At 34.6% G+C, this 24,111-nt stretch overlaps 1 protein-coding gene across 2 annotated transcripts in view; it reads right to left on the reverse strand.

The window, feature by feature from the left end:
• The window catches only part of PIK3CB (phosphatidylinositol-4,5-bisphosphate 3-kinase catalytic subunit beta), a 204,460-nt gene that overhangs the window by 77,636 nt on the left and 102,713 nt on the right, over positions 1-24,111 (reverse strand). For both annotated transcript variants that reach the window (XM_055321255.1, XM_055321256.1), the window contains exons 7-12: positions 23,910-24,080; positions 22,705-22,782; positions 9,852-10,103; positions 8,381-8,477; positions 4,700-4,830; positions 2,225-2,275 (exon numbers count right to left, since the gene is read on the reverse strand). In XM_055321255.1, coding sequence (XP_055177230.1) covers positions 2,225-2,275; positions 4,700-4,830; positions 8,381-8,477; positions 9,852-10,103; positions 22,705-22,782; positions 23,910-24,080 — 780 coding nt within the window. The remainder of the gene's footprint in view (positions 1-2,224; positions 2,276-4,699; positions 4,831-8,380; positions 8,478-9,851; positions 10,104-22,704; positions 22,783-23,909; positions 24,081-24,111) is intronic.

Raw genomic sequence — 24,111 nt, forward strand, 5'->3', positions numbered from 1 at the left:
TCTCTCTCTCTCTCTCTCACTGTATGACTATCATAAATAAATAAATAAAAAATAAAAAAAAAAGAAAGTGGTTTCTTGGGATGGAACGTACCAGTAATGAAGATGCTGTGAAGACTTAAAAATGACAACAAAGGATTTAGAATATTACATAAAGTTAGTTGATAAAGCAGCAGCAGGGTTTGAGAGGACTGACTCTAATTTTTCTTTTTTTCTTCTTTTTTTTTTTAGATTTTATTTATTTGTTCATGAGAGACAGAGAGAGAGGCAGAGACACGGAGAGAAGCAGAAGCAGGCTTCCATGCAGGGAGCCTGAGGTAGAACTCGATCCTGGGTCTCCAGGATCACACCCTGGCCTGAAGGTGGCGCTAAACCGCTGAGCCACCAGGGCTGCCGGTGACTCTAATTTTGAAAGTTGAAAGAAGTTCTACTGTGGGTAAAATGCTACCAAACAGATTGTTGCTGCACAGAAATCATTCATAAAAGGATGAAGAGTCAACTAATACAGCACACTTTATTGTACTATTTTAAGAACTGCCATTGCCACCCCAACAACCTTCAGCAACCCAACCCTGATCCGTCAAAAGCCATCAACATCAAGGCAAGAACTTCTACCAGCAAAAAGATTACAACTGCTGAAAGATCAGATAATGGTTAGCATTTTTCTTTTAAACAAAATAGTGTTTTTACTTTAAGGTACTTGTTTTTTAGGCATAACGCTATTGCACATTTGACAGACAACAGTATAGTGTAATAAATCTTTTATACGCACTGGAAAACCAAAAAATTCACAACTAACTTTATCATGATACTCTCTTTATTGCAGTGGTCTGGAACAGAACTTACACTATCTTCAAGGTGTGCCTATAATTAACAAACTGTTAAGTGTATACTTGTAATTAACTTCTTTTGTTTCTCTAAAGAGAAGTGCTCAAAGTATTTATAGTAGTAGATGACCTGCACTGCAGGGCTATGGATATTTTTGAGAATTCCAAGGGCAAAGCAGAAGACACCCTGGGCCAGACATTTCTCCAACTAGCCATCATAAAATACTGCTTTGATTCTATGTAAATGACAAAAACATACATTATCTCCATTTTGCCTCCTAGCCTCTATATAATTGCCATTTTATGTAGAATGGCTTTATACTGAAGACACATTAAAAACTGTAAACAAAAATAAATAAATAAATAAAAATGTAAACAGGTAACATGAAAAAGGAATATCAGATTAGACTCAGCAAAGTCTTAAACTGTTTAAGAGTCAAAAAATTAAGCTAAAAAGTATAGGTGGTAGAAATCTACATATATTGTAAACTAAACAAAGTAATCTATTTTGTAGTCTTTGGGTAGAAACAATCGGCATAGCATATATGGCAGAGACTGCTGTTTGTCCCTCAGTATTCTTTGTGCTCTTCCTTTATTAACTAGAATCTCTTTTTCTTAGCCAAGTACCTGCCTGGCAAACTAAAGACTACCTTTCGCAAGCCTCACTTGTGGTTAAGTATGGCCATGTGAGTAAGGCCTGGCAAATAAGATGTGAGCAGCAATGAGGTATATTAATGATATCCTCAAAAATAGGTATGGCCTCTACTCCTGCTTTTCCTTTTACCTATTCCTGCTGGCTGGACCATAATAATATGAGAAGCTGAAGCACTAAATTAAACCATGAGACAGAAACTATATGTTAACATAACAGACCACCAAAATGGAAAAAACCTTGTTCCCCAGAGCTGTAGATCCTGGCCTGATTATATCTCCTGTTATGTGTAAAAAATTACAGCCTCTTCAATCAACTGAATAACATTCACAAAGATAGTACAGTTAATCTATGAAGTGTCATAGCATCTCTTAAGGACTGCTGATGGGGGCACCTGGGTGGTTCCGTAAGTAGTACATGCAACTCTTGATCTTACAGTTTGTGAGTTTAAGGGCCAAGTTGGATGTGAAGCCTACTTTAAAATATAAATTAATCAAATTAAAAAAAAAAAAAAGACTAGCTGCTGAACCTGTGTTTATATCAGAAAAGGGTTTACCACTGAACATAGACCACCTATAAACTCCTGCCATTCAACAAAACATTTGTATGTACTTATTCACATAAACTCTCAGACTATTCTTGCATAAGAGTATGGTCATCTGTAAGTCATTAGCATAAATGAGATGCAAGTAAGTAGTAAGGACCATGTTATAATAAGAAAGGATCATTTTAAAACCTTGATACTTACTGATACATTAGCGCTGTCACTGCTTGCAATCTCAGCTGCCTTCTCGATTATCTGTTTAAAAAAAAAACTTTTTAAATTAAATTTTGGTGCTTGTATTTGTAAAATTTTAATTGTAAATGATTACAATTGTACTTAGACTACAAGAAACAACATGAGGTCTGGCATGCTTTATAATGTAAACATGAACTCTAAATGCAAAATGGTCTCAAGTGGGGATTCCCAATCTTCAAACTCTTGATAATTGAGAGTCAATGGTATTATAAGGGACTGTGACTCCTAGGGTGTATAGGGTGCATCAGCATTGTCCATAGATTAAAAAAATGCAAAGACTTGAATATGTATGTGAAAGAATTTTTTTGGTATGTGAAAGAATCTTAAATATAGGTAAATATTTTCTGATAAAGAAAATGCAAAGGCATGTAAGAGTTACTAAATAATTAAGTTTTTGTCTTTTGTAATTGTTTTTTTACTGAATTAACAAAAGTAGAGTATCAAAGACAGCCTAAAAATATCTTTTGAATTCATTAATTTCAAGAGGGGCTCTGATTCTTGAAAATATGGGAAAATCAGTGTTAAAGAATCTGAAGATTTATATCCATTTACTGGCTTCTATAATTCTAAATGAATAATTTGACCATATCCTCATATGTAAAGTGTAGTGATAACTCTTATCCTATTTCATACGGTTGTTATGACAAAAGGAGATTATAGTTATTAAAATCAATAACCATAAAATTGACTTGAAAAGCAAAATGTATACAAGTGCTCACAACAAAAATAATTACATTAAATAAAAAGAATATGGGAACTTTCACCTTTTTTATATGTATTGATTTTTTAAAATAATCACATGTAAATTATACAATTTCAAAAACCCCAATAAGTACAAATATATTTATACATATTTAAAGACAAAACCCTCTAACTCAAGTTTATGTTCAAAGACGGACTTTAAGAAATTACAAAGGCAAAAGGAAAGTTTAGTGACTTACGCAATGCTGAAATAAGACATTTTAAAGAAGCTGGATTTCCCTTGAAATATTAGACAAAAACTCTTGTATTTGCATAGGATATTCTATTTATAAAAATGCTTCAAAAAGCACCCCATTTGATCCAAAAGAAACTATAACTGATTGTTGAATACATACTATAAATGAACACAAAAACAGTCATAGCTTGGAGTATAAAGTGTATCATAAGCAGCTATGCCTTCTGGTTAAATTGCTATTCTAAGGAATAAAGCCATAACATGAATGCAATGGATGAGTCAAAATGTACCTTATTCTACTACAATGTACAATATGGTTCTTGGCATATTTGGGATTTCTACTACTAACCATAAATTTAATTTGGCTATATATTACTGATCAGAAAGTCATTTCAGAAGAATTTCAAGTGAAAAGTTATTTTTTATGTGGATAAAACTCAATTAAAATAAGTAAAGAAGAAACATTAGGTAACATAAATTTAATTTACACACTATTTTAAAAATCTATACTATACAGGTCTGAAAGTGCTGAACTTTAAAATACAATTAAGCTTAAAAGTGGATTAATTTGAATATTAATTAGTATAATATCAATTTTTAAAGGAAGATTATTCTCACATAGATTAGAGAAATAAAATAGACTTGCTATTGAGAATTTGCTCCAAGATTTTCTCATAAAAATCAGCATCAATCATATCTGAAACAAAGATGCCAAGCCTGAAGATAGAACATATGACAGCCTACCTCCCAGAATGTAAATGAGGATAGCCCCATTTTCAACCCTCCCCCATAACCTTCTGATACTCAAGAAGTTTGTAAGGAAATGTGTTTAGAAATGTAAGTCCTTGCTATAGATTCTACATAAATAACAGTACCTTAAGAAATCTTATTAATAGTAACATTCAACATAAATCATCTGTTCTTTGAATACCACAGCAGTGGCTACATCATTAATCCCTGAACATGCTGGGCAAGTTTGAATGTATATTTGACATGCTCAGACTTACATATGAATGCATTTATAGCCATTTTAAATTGAAAAGAACCTCAGAGGGACACCTGGGTGGCTCAGCAGTTTAGTGCCAGCCTTCAGCCCAGGGTGTGATCCTGGAGTACCTGGATCAATTCCCATATTTGGCTCCTTGTAGGGAGCCTGCTTCTCCCTCTATCTCTTTGCCTCTCTCTGTGTCTCTCATGAATAAATAAAATATTTTTTTAAAAAAAAGAACCTCAGAGAACAATTATGATTTCCTCATTTTATAAATGAGAAACCTGATCTCCAGAGATATTATGTCTCACCTGGTCAGTGATAAAGCCAAGACTAAATATGAGTTAGTTGGCTCCATGCTCTTTCCACTGAATCAAGCTGGCAATGTATGTGACATTTGAAAGAGAAACAAACATGTAAAGATTAAACTATAAACATGCAGAGCCAAGAATGATTCGATGATTTCCATGCATAGTGGCCCTTTAAATATTTGGCTTACCTTATCAAAGGGAGGATAATAATAAGGTTGTTTTTTATTCTCTGGGAATTTGATATGCAAAGCTGTTGCATTTTCAGTATATGGATTTGTTTGAACAGTTCCCATTGGATTCAACATTTCTTCAAGTTCATCTAAAATGTGCAAATAATTTTATTAAAAAATATTTTTGAAACTAAACTAAACTAAATCCTTAATAGAAAAAATTTTAAAAGTATGTCACCTAAGGGGCACCAGGGTGGCTCAGTATGTTAAGGCTTTGGATCAGGTCAAGATCCCAGGGTCCTGGAATAGAGCCCTATATAGGGCTTCTTGCTCAGCAGGGAGTTTGCTTCTCACTCTGCCCCTCCTTGCTGCTTGTGTGTGCCTATGTGTGTGTATGTGTAGTGCGGGTGCACGTTTGCTTGCTCGCTCTCTCTCTCTCTCTCTCATACTACTCCCTGTCTCCCTCAAATAAATAAATTTAAAAAAAAGTATGTCACCTTAAGGGATTTGGCAGACAACTGTTATCAGTAAGCCTCTTATTTACTGTTAATACTTGACACAAGAGTTGAATGTGAGTTTACATACACCTCTAAAATAAGAAAGTTTGCAAAAATTAATACCTACCCCACCTCCTTCTTCAAATTTGATAATTATTCTCAATCATGAAATAAAAAAAACTTAACTGGAATTGCTCTCCATCAAAATCAGGTGACCCACAGAATTTTTATTACTTCACAACATATATGAATTTATTACTTTCCATGGTCATCACAGCACCCAAACAGATAGCTTGAGAGTCATCAGTGATATTTTTTGGACAAATCTAATGTTGTTTATCTTCTTCAATTATCCCATAACTGTTGATATAGTTAAAGAGCTCTCTGGTAGTTTCTGGAACACTCCATTCAAGTGGTACTCCTTTAACCAAATAAACTGCTTATTTCTTTAAGGCATTCCTTCCTCTGCTCGCTCACCTAAACATGGTCTATTCACAGAATTGTGCATGAGAATTTTAGATTTCAATGTTCTCATAAAACTTTTTCACTTCACAGATAAATTAACTGTTAAAGACACTGTAAACTCAAGAGAACAGAATTAGCAGTGCAGTCTAAAGACTCTCCTCGCCAAACTATTATCTCTTTCCATATACTGATTTTTAGTACATTTGTTCTCTCCTAAGGAAATAAAAGATAAAAATCCATTGTGTCCAGGCCTAATGTCCAGATATTATGCATACTCAAATTACTTACCAATGCTAAAAAAAAAAAAAAGCCTTTTTAGAAATTGATTTTATTTATTCATTTGAGAAACAGGGAGAAGAAGCAGACTCCCTGCTGAGCAGAGAGCCCTACACTGGAGGGGTTCTATCCCAGGACCTGGAGATCATGACCTGAGCTGAAGGCAGATACCTAACCATCTGAGCCACCCAGGCCATCTGGTACAAAATCTTTACAAAAGTATTTGCAAATTTCAGTTCCGTAATCAATTCTTTGCTCCAGTTCTTTAATACTCCCTAATTTCACAGATTCTATTGTCACCTAGAAGGAAGAAATTCTCATTTATACACCCCTAAAGCAGATATCTCGGCAAAATTAAATTCTATACTATGATATCTGGTAGCATTATACTCCTTTATCCTATCATATGCCATCTATCTAAAGTAAAATGTAACATTTTAGAATTATTATCAGCCCCAAACACAGAGAGGTAACCTTGCTTAAAAGTGATTACAAAATGTATTCTATTCTATTATAAATAGAGAGTACAAATTGGTAAAACCTCAACTGGAGGGAAATTTGTGATTATCAAAATTACAAATGTATTTCTTTTTTTAATTTTAAAATTCCAAGCTTTTAATTTTTTTAAGTTTTTAATTCCAGTTAGTTAACATAGTGTTATATCAGTTTCAGGTGTACAATAACAAATGTATTTATTCTTTAACTCAATAAACCCACCTCTAGGAATTTATGTTAGACATATACCTGCATATAAGCAAGATTATTATTCATTGTAACACTGCTTAAATTATTAAAAGATAAGACCACATTAAGAACAGCAGCACTCAATATAGATACATAAGGTTAAAAGGGCAAAATGCATTTTTGCTATTTTGTTTAAAAATAGGAAGAAAAATAGAAATCTACATTTGTATTTCCTAGTGTATACATGAAGAAATCTGGAAAGATACAAAAGCAATCAGTAATATAATTACATACCACTTAATGAGGACTCTACAATAGATTATTTGTAGTTCCTTTGTTTCAGCTTCACTCCTACTGGGATAAAGTGACAATTCTACAGCTGATACATATAGAGCAAATGTGTTCTTTTATTATTTTTCACATTACATCTTGTTAGAGATGAAGTCAGGCTCATGGTATGCCAAGTTAATACTGCCCCAAATTGTCAATTTTGCTAAAAATACCAGTCAAGTTGCTTGGTGATTCTGGAGAACATGTGTGAGTCTAAATTAAGACTTTCAAAAAAGTGTAACTGCTGAAATGCATGCAACTATAAAGCTCATAATTTCTTTAAGAATGTATATATAAATGTACACTACTCTCCTATATTGGGAAAAACATGATTGGTAAAAACTACTGCAGGTATATGGAAGAAAGGTAGAAAATGAAGTATACATACATAAAATATTAGAACATGAGTTTTAAATATGTTTGTGAAGAATTATCCAAAACCAATTTCTCAGATGTCAACTACTAATAAATGAATATTTTTCAAGTGTTTGTCACAAAATAAATTTAAATGCAAGAAGTTCACAATTTTATTAAATATATTAACAAACTATGAAGGCAGGAAAAAAAAGAAAACCACTATTATATACAAAGTTTACACTAAAAATTTCCAATATCTGGGAAAACTAGTATGAAATAATGGAAAGAATCAAGCAGTCTTTTGTACAAATCTTAGTTTTGAACCAATTACGTAAGACTGACTAACTTATCTCTAAGGTTCACTTTTCTCATACGTAAAAGGGAAATAAAACGATCTACCTTGTTTGGGTGTTTGAATAATATTACAGAAATATATCATATAGAAGGTGCTCCGCTTAGCTCAAATTTCAGGTTAAATCCAATGAAACATTTACTATGTTTTTACTAATTCTTCCATATTAGTGAATGTTCCTTCTACTAGTGTAGACATTTAGTACAATTAGGAGTAACAAAGGTTGTTATAAACAAGACATTATTCTTTTAGGAGAATTCTCCAAAATCTATAAAATTCTCTTAGGAGAGGGATCCCTGGGTGGCGCAGCAATTTGGCGCCTGCCTTTGGCCCAGGGCGCGATCCTGGAGACCCGGGATCAAATCGCACATCGGGCTCCCGGTGCATGGAGCCTGCTTCTCCCTCTGCCTGTGTCTCTGCCTCTCTCTCTCTCTCTCTGTGACTATCATAAATAAATTAAAAAAAAAAATTAAAAAAAAAATTCTCTTAGGAGAATTTCTCCAAAATCTATAAAAAATAAACCATTTAAAGCAAGAACACATTCATCAAGATAACAAATATACTCAGATACAAATCACTTTTTAAATATATTAAAATAATCTGTGGGAAACCATTTTAAAATAAGTAATAAAGATACAAAATGATGGTTTCTTTACTAAACAAATAGTGAGTCATAAAGAAACATTACTAGTCCACATGCCAATAGTTACTCTTTAAGGATTAGGATATAAGTCTTACCAGGAAATGAAGACCAGCTGTGCAATATTATGTCTCCAGATCTCAACTGTCCTTTAAAGTCAAAAACCATCGTATTTACCCATGCCACAGGATAATGCTGTTGAAAAAGATACCACTGCATAAATATGCTGAAAAAGAACTTTACCATGTAAACATGTACATACCCCTTTGTTTCAAAATTTAAATCTAGAAATTTCTAGAGTTCAGATGACTTCCAAAAGATCACCCAAAATAAAACAAGATGTACATGGAAAAATGTTCAAAATCTTTACAATGGTTCAAGAAAACTTTGAAAGCCAATTCGTGATGAAATAGTGTATCCAAAAAAACATTATTTATTGCTTAATACCACAAATGATGAAAAAATTTTAATGATTCAAGAAAATATGTGTGATATAACATCAGGGTATCTCTTTTAAGAGCTTAAAGCCTTAGTTAACTTTAATGTAGGAGAAGGCAATGTCTGCAGGTATTGTAGAATTTATTTCTATTTCTTAGAAGGAAGCATAGATACTTAGACCAATTTACATAGACACCTAGACCAAATAACTTGGTCATGGTATATCAAAAAACCCTATAAAATAGTTGAATGCAAAAAGAAAAGAAAAGAAAAGTCAAATGCTTTGCGTAAAATTATCAGCGTAAGAAAAAACACTAAGAAAATACCTCTTCTGTGACTTTTACACCCTAAACTTTATTTTTAAAAAACTGTATGATAATAAGCAGAGGAAAAGCTTTCTTAATTCTTACATTAATGAATAAAGGATACATATTCATGTACATAAATACAGTAACCAGCTTTTAAAATATATATATGTAATTCATGTCCCCATCCCTCCAAACCAATTTTTCACAAACTTAAAAGAAAATGAAAAAATTTGACTAAAAATATAAAATGAAAGATGAGAATATGAGAACAGATACACCATCCTTTTCCCACAATTTTGAAATCTAAGAAATTAAAACTAAAAGTTTGTTCATAATTCACTTGACAGCAAAACATGGCCGGAAATGCCATAAAGTTAACTGATATTCTGCATTTGTCTCATTTAGTGTGAATATTCATATATTTCACCACTAGATACTGATGTGTTTGATTACAGATTTGTACCCCAGGTCCCACAGGTGTGAAGTATGTTGTATGATCTTCTAAAATTCACAAAATTCTGAATGTTCAAGCATCTGTGGCACATAGAATTTCAGTTAAGGGACTATGAACATATAATTTTTTTAATCTTTTCATTCTTTTTTTATCTCTATCTTCTAAAAAGTATTTTATTTACACTGGAACATGTAAAGACATTTGCTAAAACAAGTTTGCTAAAAGAGAAATAAATGAACAAGACATAAAATGGAGATTTATTGTCTTTAAAATCACTTCACAGACACAAAGTTTTATGCTATTATTGAACTTATGTTACTCAGTTATTTCAAAGAGTTTTAAAATTATTCCATTGTAGCGTATAATTACCACTTTCCCAGATTTCCGGATGGTCTGATATTTACAGGGATTAATATTTTTAGTTGACTTTTTTGTTTTCACTTTATCCAAAACTGCATAAACAGCAAAACATAATCGAGCCATTCGTGGCAGGTCACAAGTATTTATATCAAATTCCAGTGGTTCATTCCAAATGTGATCATTTTTCCCTGATATCTCTGAGCTTACGATGGTTTTACAGAGGAGTTCAGTACCATGAAAAAGGCCAGCCCTGACATGAACCTGTAACGAGAGAGACAAAAACAAATACAGATTTATGAATACTGCACCACCAAAACACTTCTATTTTGAAAAACAAACATATACTGGGAGAAGAAGGAAAAATTTTTGTTTACAGAATCATCAGGCTGTAAGTAATCAGTATATAATTCACCAAACTGTTATTTTAACCTATTTTTCACTTAGTAAGTAAACCAGCTAAAAATGCAATAGGGGGCAGTCTGGGTGGCTCAGCGATTTAGGGCCGCCTTTAGCCCAGGTCCTGATCCTGGAGACCCGGGATCAAGTCCCACATCAGGCTCCCTGTATGGAGCCTGCTTCTCCCTCTGCCTGTGTCTCTGCCTCTCTCTCTCTCTCTCTCTCTCTCTCTCTGTCTCTCATGAATAAATAAATAAGTTTTTAAAAAAAAATGCAATAGGTCTCAATGGTGTAAGTAGGTCTACAGAAACTAAGACCTTAAGTACAAAAACTACTATCGTATACTCACTGACTGCATTTATTTAGGGTCTTGTCTTACTCTTCTGTACAACTGGAAAGGAAGTGATGGATAAAATGTCTCTAAAATCTCTTTGTACTTCTGAATGATGTATGAACTAGTCATTATAAGAGCCACCTAAAGATATTCTATCCATATTTATAATTATCTTACACATCACAGGTTTTCATTTCTTCCTAAAGACACAGGTCCAGAGTGATGCAAGACATATATGAAATGTCCCAGAATATTTTACTCAGTCATTTATATAGTTTTTAAAATGACATAACCCAATTATTTCTAAATTTAAAAATGTGTAGTACAGAACTAGAACAAATAACCCTAAAGTCTATATGTAATCACAAAAGACTCCAAATAGCCAAAGCAACCTTGAGAAAGAATGAAGCTGGAGGCATCACAATCTCAGATTTCAAGATATACTACAAAGCTGTAGTAATCAAAACAGTATGGTTCTGGCTTAAAAACAAAGATATCCATCAATGGAACAGAACAGACAACCCAGAGATAAACTCACACTTACCTAGTCGATCTAAAAAAAAAAAAAAAAAGAGGCAAGAATATATACCAATGGGGAAAAAGGACAATCTCTTCAATAAGTGATGCTGGAGAAAAGAATGAAACTGGACCACATTCTTATGCCATAAACAAAAATAAATCAAAATGGTTTAAAGACCTAAATGTGAGACCTGAAACCATAAAATTCAAATTACTCCCAAATAGGCAGCAACTTCTTTAACACTGGCCTTAGCAACATTTTCCTAGAAATGTTTCCTCCAGCAAGGGAAACAAAGCAAAAATAAACTACTGGGACTACATCAAACTAAAAAGATTTTTCACAATAAAGGAAACCACCAACCTAACAAAAAGGCAGTCTACTGAATGGGAAAAGATATCCGCAAATGATGGATCTAATAAGGAGTTAATATCCAAGATCAACTCAATACCCCCCCAAACTCAAACAATCCAATTTAAAAATGGGGAGAGAATCTGAACATTTTTCCAAAGAAGACATTCAGATGGTCAACAAACATATGAAAAGATGCTCAACATCACTAATCATCAGGAAAATGCAAATCAAAGCCACCATGAAACTTTACCTCACACTTGTTAGAATGGCTAGAATCAAAACAACAAGAAATACAACGTGCTGATGAGGATGTGGAAAAAAGGGAATCCTTGTGCACTGTTGGTGGGAATATAAATTGGTGTAGCCACTGGAGAAAACAGTATGAAGATTCCTTGAAAAAATTTTTTAAAACTTAAAGTACTATATGATCCAATAGTTCCACTACTGAGTTATTTACCCAAAGAATATCAAGGAAACCAGTTTGAAAAGATGTATACATCTCTATATTTATTTTAGCATTATTTATAACAGCCAGATATCTGAGCAACCCAAGTGTCTGTCCACTGATGAATGGATTAAGAAGATGTGTTATAAATATATAATGGAATATTACTCAGCCATAGCAAAGGATAAGATCTTGTCATTTGCAACATTAGAGGATATTATGCTAAGTGAAATAAGTCAGAGAAAAGGCAAATTCCACATGATTTCACTTATATGTGAAATCTAAAAACAAAAGAACAAATGAACAAAGCAGGAAAAAAAAAACCCATACATACAGATAACAAACTGATGGTTGCTAAGGGGGGTAGGGGGAAGGTGAAATGGGTGAAGGTACAGGCTTCAGTTATAGAATGAATAAGTCACCAAGATGAAAGATGCAGCATAGGGAATATAACCAATGGTACTGTAACAGTGTTGTATGGTGACAAATCATAGGTATACTTGTAGTGGACACAGCATAATGCATAGAGTTGTCCAATTACTATGCTGTAAACCGGAAACACGGTATATCAACCATACATCAATAAATTAATTAGTAAGTTAAAAAGTGAGTGTGGAAGTAGAACTAAACACAATATTAAAAACAGACTGACAATGAAATACTTTGTGGTCAAATTTTTTATATTGATTTATTCAAATGTGGTATTAGTATACTAGTAAATAGTAAACTGAGTATTACTGTTTACTGAATAAATGAATCATATGTGAATATTTAGGTTTGTCTTTAAAATAAACTTATCAATAAAAATTGACTTATTAGAAGAGACATTATCTTCATTTTGAAACGGAAGATAATATCCAAGAATATCCATTCTATCTAAAGATACAGGAACATATTTAAATAGAAATATAAAATTTTAAGTAAAACTCAATTTTTTAAATTATTAAAATATTTGTGTTAGAGTTATTTGAGTTTAAAAGCTATTAAAATTATGTTATACTGACTTAAATAAAACTATAGGTTAGTAGACTACACACTTCATAATGTTTTTTTAAGACTTTATTTATTTAGAGAGAGTATGAGCAGAGGGGAGGGGCAGAGGGAAGAGATGCAGGCTCCCCACTGAGCAGGGAGCCCAACACGGGACTCATACCCAGGACCTTGGGATCACAACTTGAGCTGAAGGCAGATGTTTAACTGACTAAGGCACCCAGGTGCCGCTATATTTCATAATGTGGGAAATAATAATTCACTTTAATAAACAGTATTCATTTATCTAACTCTTGCAAAATAAACACAGATTGGGGTGTCTGGGTTGCTCAGTCAGTTAAGTGTCTGATTCTTGATTTCGGCTCAGTTTATGGTCTTGGGTTGTGAGATCAGTCCCATAATGAGGCTCTGTACTCAGTGTGGGGTCGGCCTGAGATTCTCTCTCTCCCTCTGCCCTCCCCCTGTTTGCATGCACTCTCTTTCTCTCAAAATAAATAAAATCTTTTTAAAAATAAAAATAGGGATCCCTGGGTGGCGCAGCGGTTTGGCGCCTGCCTTTGGCTCAGGGCGCGATCCTGGAGACCCAGGATCGAATCCCATATCGGGCTCCCGGTGCATGGAGCCTGCTTCTCCCTCTGCCTATGTCTCTGTCTCTCTCTCTCTCTCTGTGTGTGTGAATATCATAAATAAATTTAAAAAAAAAAAAAAAAACAAGCATTACCTTATAAAAAAAAATAAATAAAAAATAAAAAATAAATAAAAATAAACACAGATTAAAGGGTTAGATTTGTTAAATCATTAAAAAGCTAATTAAAAAGAAAAATTATTAAAAAGCTATCAGAATAGGGATCCCTGGGTGGCGCAGTGGTTTGGCGCCTGCCTTTGGCCCAGGGCGCGATCCTGGAGACCCAGGATCGAATCCCACGTCGGGCTCCAGGATCGAATCCCACGTCGGGCTCCTGGTGCATGGAGCCTGCTTCTCCCTCTTCCTGTGTCTCTGCCTCTCTCTCTGTGACTATCATAAATAAATAAAAATTAAAAAAAAATAATTAAAATAAAAAAAAAGCTATCAGAATAACTATTGAAGGTAAATGATGGGTTCATGGAAGTTGATTACACCATTCTTTCTACTTTCATGTATGTTTGAATTTTTCCTTTAAAAAAATTTTTAAGCGGGATGCCTGGGTGGCTCCGTGGTTGAGCGTCTGCCTTTGGCTCAGGACATGATCCAGAGTTTTGGGATCGAGTCCCGCATCAGGTTCCTGCATGTGCTTCTCCTCCCTCTGCCTGTGTCTCTGCCTCTCTCTGTGTCTCTCATGAATAAATAAATAAAATCTTCTGTAAAAAAATTTTTTAAGCTAAAAGAGAAAATTATTTATTCCAAATACAGATGGATTATTATTATATAGTAAAGATTAAAGTAACAGGGATTATAGAGAATTACTAAAAGCACTTGCAGTAAATTCTCAGGCCACCAAAATTTTTATCTGAACACACATTTGATTTCCTTCAACTTCACAGAAAAAGGATCATTCTTTCTACTTAAAATCTCTAGTTCCATCTTGCTCCAATTTCCCAAGTACTTAGACCTTGTTCCTTTGCTTCTCTAAGTTGGAAAAAACTCCTCCCCAGCAAGCTATAAAACCTATGCATTTCTCTCCTATGTCAAACTCAACCAAAAATCTTCTTTAGAATCTAACTAATCATAATGAGAATGGAGTCACATCAGCATCTACTTAGACATTTATGTTTCTTACTTTCAGTCTTTCATCAAGCCTATACTGTATACAGGAGGAAAATGACTTATGATGTGATCGATTTTAAAACTTTTTATATATTAATTTGTTTTTTAAGTTGTTTCTATGCCCAATGTGGGGCTTGAACTCACAACCTTGAGATCAAGAGTCGCATAGTCTACCAACTGAGCCAGCCAGACTTCCCTATACTGTACTCTTAAATGAAAGAGAAGATAAAATAATACAATATAAACTCACTAAGAGCATCTTCACATAGTGATGGTGCAAAGAAATGAATAGCAAGATTACTGGTGATTTATCATTCTCTTAAGTGATTGTGGATTTTATTTTATGTTAACTATAAAATATTTTTAAATTATCATTCTACAAAGTACCACACAAAATAGCTGGATGATCTAAACTTAGATCCTATACACAAGTATAACACCAAATGCTCAAAATCAATCCAAAACTCATTATATTTAATGCAAATATGAATGAAATCATCTTTTTGTATTATTCTTTAAAAAACTACCATCCAGGGCACCTGAGTGGCTCAATCAGTTGAGTGTCCCGCTCTTGATTTCAGCTCAGGTCATGATCTCAGGGTTGTGGGATCCAGCCCTGCATCAGGCTCCACACTCAGTGTGGAGTTGGCTTGAAATTCTCTCTCTCCTTCTGCCCCTCCACCCCACTTGCATGCACACATGTGCACACATGTTCTTGTTCTCTCTCTCTCTCCAAAATAAGTAAAATCTTTATGAAAAACCATTCAAGGTTACCTGTTTTTAAAGTGTCAAAAATTTAAATAAATTAATTAATACAGCGTCAAGACTGAGTAGCCATAGCTTCAAGCAACTTTTAAGTCCATGTCTCTACACTACTTTTTCCTATTGTGCTGTCAATATTATATTTTAAGTCTAGCCAGTGAAAGAGTCTATAAAAGAAACATGTGAGAGCCACCTGGGTGGCTCTGTCAACTAGGCGTCCAACTCTTAGTTTTAGCTAAGAGTCATAATCTCAGGGTCATTAGATTACGTGCTCAGCAGGGAGTCTGCTAGAGATTCTCCCTCTCTCTCTCTTCTCTCCCCCCAGAACATTCTCTTTCTAAAATAATAAATAAACCTTATTTTAAAAAAGAATGAACCTCTAAATTCAACCTCTGATACTAATAAAACACTCTGTTAATTAAATTGGATTTAAATTTACAAAATTTTAAAAAAGAAAGATATGTGAAACATTTTATCTACTGTAATGATGCTGGCATATGTGTTGGCACCCACTTTATCTCCCACTGAGTCTCCTTCATAAGGAACCACTAATATCTCTCTGTTTATAGTACTATCAGGATGAGTTCCAAACACATGAATAACTAGTTTATCTTCAGAGAAATTCTGAATTCTTTTTAAAGATTTTATTTATTTATTCTTGAGAGACACAGACAGAGAGGCAGAGACAGCAGAGGGAGAAGCAGGCCCCGTGTAAGGAGCCCTATGTGGGACTAGATCCCAGATCCCAGGATCATACCCTGAGCCAAAGGCAGATGTTCAACCACTGAGCCACCCAGGCATCCCCTAAATTCTGAATATTATAACTGATCATGTTTTCTTTGCTTTGACCACTAGCTATATTGCAAGAGAGCAAAATCCATAGTCCGACATCAAACAGTTATGGAGGATCTTACTACATACATACTTACGGTGAATCTCGCTCCTGACTTTTTTGACTGTTAATTACCCTCAATCATTTTTTAAAAAGTCAAAATTTTATATAAGGACACTGTGTGTGTGTGTGCGTGTGTGTGTGTGTATTGAGAGAGGGACAGAGACAGAGAGAGAGAGATGGATTGAGCATTATACACTGAACTTGTGAAGTGAAATTTGGTAAATCATAAAACAAAACATATATAAAACACATTTTGCATCTTTGTAAGACAGGAATTTCAGTATAAAAATGGTATTCAGTTCTTACTCTCGATGACCCTGAACACTTAGTGAGACTTATGAATTAGAATAGTTTATTCAGAAAAATTACAAGTTTAAAGAAATGAATACTTTTCAATGTTTTTGTGATAAAAACAAGCTACTTAAAATAAATTGCTGAACTTGAAAACGTTGGCATCTCTTGGTTTCTAACAATTTTTGAGAGTAAGAACACAAAGGAGTTCACTCCATAAGTACTTAATAAATGTTAGTATTGAAAGAACCAAAACAAAAACCGCTAGTTGTAATTCCATCAACCAACTTCTAACAGAATTCAAACATAAGGAATGAAGTAAAAGTATGAATCAGTTGGCTACAAAGCTCGAAAAATCTGGAATATAATGAACTTGAAAAGATCTATATCTATAAAGATCTACTAGCTATAAATAGCAACAGCAAAGAGTGTGATCTAGAAAAGAGTAATAAAAAAGATTCTAACCAAGGCATGGTAACAATAAAAAAAGAGACCCGGCACATTCTGAAGAAATGTGCTGAAATATTACTCATTACCTAGTCAAAGTGTGATTTAAGACCAGTCATTAAGATTATATATACTTGAGAAATCTCCTAGTAATTGGCTAAAATAATTCAAGTTGATACATGGTTAAAAACAAACAAGAGGTACTAAAAGTGATCTACATTTAAAATAAATTGAGGTGGGGCAGCCCAGGTGGCTCAGCGGTTTACCTTTGCCTTTAGCCCAGAGTGTGATCCTGGAGACCCTGGATCCAGTCCCACGTCAGGCTCCCTGCATGGAGCCTGCTTCATCCTCTGCCTGTGTCTCTGCCTCTTTCTCTCTCTGTCTCTCTATCTCTCATGAATAAATAAAAGATAGATAGATAGATAGATAGATAGATAGATAGATAGATAGATAGATAGATAGATAGAGGGGAACCCTATGTTTTCTGAACTTAGAATTTCCCATGATATCAGGATTAAGGAGAAGTTTTTATTTTATTTTATTTTATTTTTTTTTTTAGAAGTTTTTATTTTAGAAAAAGCAGTGAGAAAAACTATACTCTGAATTTGTATCACATGGAATTTTGTCAAAATTGTCCCATTCCATGATTCTTGGACTGAAGCAACTTCAAGCTCTGAAAAGTAAAGAATTTTAAAGCACCATCATGCTTAACACAGTCATGTTTTATTGTCCAACTTGAGTAAACTTCCAAAAAGACCCTTTTACACAAGCCCCAGAACATTTGGAGAACAGGAAAAGGCAGGCTTTATCATGCAAAGAACTTTCCCTGTGCTACAGCAAGGATGTGCCAAAGCTGCACACAGACTGCATTCCTGAATTCAACAATTTCTGTGTTGGGCAAGCCATGAAACTTTTTCCCAACATTATACCTAATTTCCTTCTTGTTCAGTAATAATGACCAAAATTCACCACTTGCTGCCTTTAGATATTAGACACAAAAAAAGGTCAGTAGCATGAACAGGCTGAAATTCCCACAGTTTCCTGAAAGGTATCACTTTGTAAAGAGACAGATTTGTTCTGGTTTTTGGGAGGAGCGTTATGCTACCTTTAAGAATATGTTAGAGACAGTTACATTAAAATGTATTAATTCATAGCACAAATATTTATTTAGTGTTTCAGACACTGATAAGAGAAAAAAAGATTAAGATAGTTTCCTTATTTCTTCAGGTAATATATATTTTAACAGTTTAAGGGTGCTGAGACCCATATAAGTAGGCTATGAGGTGTTATGATTTTTGACTAATTAGTGTGCTATCAGATATACGTGAACTTGACATTCTGTGGGTTTATCCTACTTGTGGTTCATTGAGCTTCTTGAATCTGTTATATTTATGTCTTTCACCAACTTTGTAAGCTCCCAATGATAATTTCTTTATATACTTTTTCTGAACTGTACTCTTTTTCTTTCTGAAACTCAGATTACACAAATGTTCAACCTTCTGATATTGTTGCACAGGTATCTGAGGCTATAAAGAGTTTTTTCTCCCTCAATCATTTTTCTCTATTTTGTTCAAATTGGAAATTATTTTTTTTATTTTATTTTTATTTTTTTTTGGAAATTATTTTTATTAATTTTCAAATTCACTGACTCTTACCTTTTTTTTTTTTGACTCTTACCTTTCTCATTACCATTTCACTATTGTGTCCATTCAGTGAGTTTTTAAATTATAAGTTACTGTATTCCTCAGTTCTAAATTTTCCATATGGTTTCTGTTATATCTTCTATTTCTTGGCAGAAATTTTCTATTTTTCCATCCTTTTCGATTGTGTTTGTCCTTCCTTGGAGAATTTTTATAATAACTGACTTACCACCTATGTCAATTTGAGCACTGACACTTGTTGATTATCATTATCCATACATCTTGAGATTTTCCTGGCTCTTTATATGCCAATTAATTTTAAATTGCATCCTAGACCATTATGACCACTATGTTATAAGACTCTGGGTTTTATTTATAGTCTACGGAGAATGTTGATGTTTTAGGAGAAATGGTTTATGTTCAAACTCCAAGGTGCAATAAGCCCCTTGAAGCTATGGTTCTAATACCAGTTCAGTTTTTAAAATCCTTTAGAGAGCTCTTGGATTTGTCCTCTGTGTGCAGCATACAGTGACCAGACTGAGACCTGGGTGGGAGTATATGCTACAGTTCAGTTCTCAAAGTATGTAGGCAATTAAGAGTCAGATCCACATATGTACAGCTCAGGAATAAACCTATAAGCATAAACAACTTTAAGGAGTTGCTTCCCCAAGCTCCTCTCACTCTTCAATCATCAAGAATTTTTTGGTTGCCTGGGGACCTTTTTGTATCACCCAGACAGAAAGCTAAAGCTTCATTCACCCACACATCCTGGAACTATGCCAAACAGCAGAAGAACAGAAAAAGAAAAAGTCTGTGAGCATTTGCCCCATTCTCTCTACAACTCCTCTAATCAGAGAAGGTTCAACTCTGCATTTTAGGCCTATCCCTATTATTATTGCTGCTGCCACAGGACTTCTTAAAAACTGGGGCAAATGAGAACAGAGAAAAGAACAGGAAACAACAGGGAAAAAAGCAGGGAGAGCCTCACTTTTTCTGAGTGTTAGAAGACCCCTTTAACCTTAGAGCTATAACTAGAGGGCTTCTTGAATTCTGTGTGCATTAATGCACACAGATTTGGGACAGCACTGAATTCAGGCTCCTCCTGAATATCAAGATGCATACCTGAAAAGTGAAACACGACAAGGCTAGGAAAAAACTGATAAGGAAGCATTATGCTCCAAAATTCTAAGCAAACTCACAGAGTTAAGACAATCATGTGCCCTATAAGATCTCGGGGACTAGGAATATAATGGATTTCACTCCTGTGATTAGGGGTATACTATTTGACATAGCTGACTTTGTGGAAGGGAGATTATCTTTCATGGCCTGATGTATTGATGAGCCCTTAAAAAGGGACCAGGCTCTCTTCCTGGCAAGCGTGAGAAGGATTTGATGCTTGAGAAATTCTCCGTTTCTACAGTTAAAAACGGAGAGCCACATAGCCAGGCTTGAAAGATGCCTCTAGTAAGAGAAATCTTTAGTCAATCCCCTACCAAGACCAAGCAAGGAAATGAGAACCTCAGTTCTACAACTTCAAGGAACTAAATTTGAATTCCCTTGGTAGCAAATTCTTCCCCAGAGCCTTCAGGAAAAAATACAACCAAACTAACATCTGGATTTCAACCTTGCAAAAGCATAAGCAGAAAACCCAGCCACACACCATGCCCAGACTTCTGACCAACAGAAAAGTAAGATAATAAATACATATTCAAGATGCTAGGTTTGTGGCAATCTGTTAAACAGCAAAGGAAAACTAACTTAAGGGGCTATCATGAATGTAATGCCAAAAATGTAACAACATAAAACAAATTCTTCAAAGGACAAAAATTATCAAAACTGACACAAAAGAGAGCAGCCCGGGTGGCTCAGTGGTTTAGCGCTGCCTTCAGTCCAGGATGTGATCCTGGAGACCCAGGATTGAGTCCCACATCAATCCTCCATCCCTGCATGGAGCCTGCTTTCTCCCTCTGCCTGTGTCTCTGCCTCTCTCTCTTTCTATCTCATGAATAAATAAAGTCTTAAAAAAAAAAAGAAACAACTAGAAAATCTGACTTTCTATATATCCATTAAAGAAATTAAATTTCTAGGGGTGCCTGGGTGGCTCAGTGGGCTAAGTGTCCAACTCTTATTTTCGGCCCAGGTCATTGGATGGGGGCCCCATCTCAGGCTCTGTGCTCAGAGGGGAGTCTGCTTGAGATTCCTTCTCTCCCTCTGCCCCTTCCCCCCACTTGCTCACTCTCCCTTTCTTTCTCAAATAAATCAAGAAATAGAAAGAAAGAAAGAAAGAAAGAAAGAAAGAAAGAAAGAAAGAAAGAAAGAAAGAAAGAAAATTGAATTTCTAATTAAAAATCTCCCCACAAAGAAAACTCCAGGATCAGATGGCTTGGAGTAAATCTTACCAAACATTTAAGGAAGAAATAATACCAATCCCATATAAGCCTATTCAGAAAAATTGGTAAGAGGAAGACTTCTCAAGTCAGTATGTAAGAGGAAAAAATATCAATAATTTTTTTCTTTAATGGTGTGTGGACTATTTTACCTGTTCTAACAATCATGTTATACTTCCGCAACTCAACAAAAATTTAAAAAGTTTAAAGGAAAAATAGAATTACCACTAAAACAGAAAACAAAGGCTAACTGACCATAAGCATACTCATTAAAAATTAAATCCTAGCTGAGAATATAAGAGCAAAAAAAAAGGCCCTGTTTTAATGACAGCTAACCAAAAAATATTTAAAGACTATTTATAAAAGCAAGGCACTGGTAATCTTTGGCAAGTTGCTCCTGAATATATCCTCATGCCAGCAAACATCTCAAAATAAGTGAATCTCTTTCTTGGATCACAAAACTATTCACTCACTTTCCTACCAAGCAAAACAGAGGAAAATGCATACTTTACACTTTGAGACAAATGCCTTGTTAAGTCTTTACTTAATTATATGGGGTTATGCAATAAATCTCCATGTGTTAACAACTTGTGGTCCATAATGTAGTCCTCTATTTTCTTCCAGGAAATGGTATTACATTTTTTCTGTGTTCAGCAAGTTTCAAATAAAAAAAAAGGCCTGAGAAAGGAGACTGAGTCAAACTCTAAACAAGGCTGACAAAGGAGAATGAAGCTTGCATAGGAACCTGTGGCCTATAGTTTTGGCTTAAATTGTTATTTGCTGAATTCCTGATTTAAGCAAGTTCTTTCAGGCAGTCCCAGTGGTGCAGCAGTTTAGCACTGCCTACAGCCTGGGGCATGATCATGGAGACCCGGGATTGAGTCTCACGTCGGGCTCCCTGCATGGAGCCCGCTTCTCCCTCTGCCTGTGTATCTCTGCCTCTCTCTCTGTCTCTCTCTCTCGCTCTCTCTGTGTCTCTACGAATAAATAAATTTTTAAAATCTTAAAAAAAAAAATAAGCAAGCTCTTTCACATAATATATACGGGGAAAATGTCACTACATCCTTTACATCTTCAACTATTCAAAGAATACTTTAAAACAAAAATTCTTGTCTTAACATTAAGTCACCATATTCTATCTTGTGTAAATGACCAATATGGGTAAAACTTAATCTTCAATGTGACATTCATTAGGCATATCAGTGAGTTATTCAAATAATGGAGCAGATGGGGCACCTGGGTGACTCATTTGGTTGAGTGGCTAACTCTTGGTTTCTTGGGATCCGGCCATGACTGGCTCCATGCTCAGGGCAAGGTCTGCTTCTCTCCCTCTCCCTCTGCCCCTCCCCCTGCACCTGCACTTATGCGCACGTACACACTCTTTCTCTCTAAAGTGAATAAATAAATCTTTAAAAAATAATAACAGGGAGTCCCGGGTGGCTCAGTGGTTGGGCGCCTGCCTTCAGCTCGGGTCATGATCCCAGGATCTGGGGTCGAGTCCCGCATTGGGCTCCCTTCATGGAGCCTGCTTCTCTCTCTGCCTGTGTCTCTGCCTCTCTCAGTCTGTGTCTCTCATGAATAAATAATAAATAAATAAAAATAAATAATAAATAATAACAATGGAGCAGATAAAAAACCTCAAATCTTAACAAGTACTCACTTTTACACTTTCTTCTGTGTTAAGTTTATTTCCCTTAACCAAGACAATTTGGAAAGGATTGTTATTTTCCCAAACATGCTGCAAAAGAATAAAATAGAGTATTTTAATTAAAGAAATAAATATTATGTACTAGCAATGAAATCATCTTATTGGTTCTCATGTCCACTGACAAAATAATGAAAAAATACCTCTGAACTAACAACTGAAAATCCCATATACTAAATTAAGCATCACAATCACTAGCACTTAGTTCTTATGACAAAACACAGGCAGCATTCCAATACTGTCAAGAAATTCACTAAATTAAACACCATCAACTAAAAGTATTAAAGCTTTGGATGAATTAAGAATAGACCATTTAAATTAATATACAGTGAGTATCTTAATCATCAAGCAGAGAGTAAACATACAACTTGTTGAAACTGAGTAACTATTTAAAAATGTTAACTATTCCAATCAATAAAAAGAAACTTAAGATTTGCTTTATATAAATATAGTACATTCTGGGAAAAAATGTTATCTTTGATACATTTAAATTCTAGGGCAGCCCAGGTGGCTCAGCGGTTTAGCGCCACCTTCAGTCCAGGGCCTGATCCTGGAGATGTGGGATTGAGTCCCATGTTGGGCTCCCTGCATGGAGCCTGCTTCTCCCTCTGCCTGTGTCTCTGCCTTTCTGTCTCATTCTCTCTCTCTCTCTCTCTCTCTCTCTCTCTCTCTCTCTCTATCTCACAAATAAATAAATACAATCTTTAAAAAAATAAAAAAATAAATTCTAAAAGTATTCAATAAGAAGGTATCAAGTTATACTAAATATGCTATCATAGCTAAGCTGACAGAAATGAAATACACTAGAAAATCAACTATGTCTACACATCTAACTTTTCTACTAGAATGTCTCAAATTGCTCACTGAAGTCAGTGTTTAGATGCTATCTCAAGAAATTTCTAATTTGGTGTTATTTTTCTGTGACACAAAAAGAACACTGAAAGCAGAAATAGCATAATTACATTTATATGTAGCTTGAGCTGAGGAAAAAGAATAGTAGCTAGAAAGATAATTACCAATAAATGAAAATGGATTTTTGGCAAATGTACACTGGTTGTCACAGAAGAAGTGAGCAGAGAAAATATGTGAGGCTTAAGCACAATACCTAACAAAAATTAGATGCTTTTTGAGGTTACCAAAGGTTCACATGTGAAACTTACAGAAATAATTCGCATTTTCTTTGGGGGTAAAGGAAGAGGAAAGTTTGATGCATTTCGATTTATGGCAGCCTCTATGGCAATCATTTCCTGTTCATACATCTTCTTAATCTTGCAACATTCCACAAGCATAAAATGGGGCAAAGTCCTGTTCATTACACAGTTCCGGATATACTACAGTGGCAAGAGAGAATAAGGTAAAGAC

Source organism: Nyctereutes procyonoides, unplaced genomic scaffold (genome assembly GCF_905146905.1).
Source record: "Nyctereutes procyonoides isolate TBG_1078 unplaced genomic scaffold, NYPRO_anot_genome, whole genome shotgun sequence".
In the NCBI taxonomy this organism is placed as follows: domain Eukaryota; kingdom Metazoa; phylum Chordata; class Mammalia; order Carnivora; family Canidae; genus Nyctereutes; species Nyctereutes procyonoides.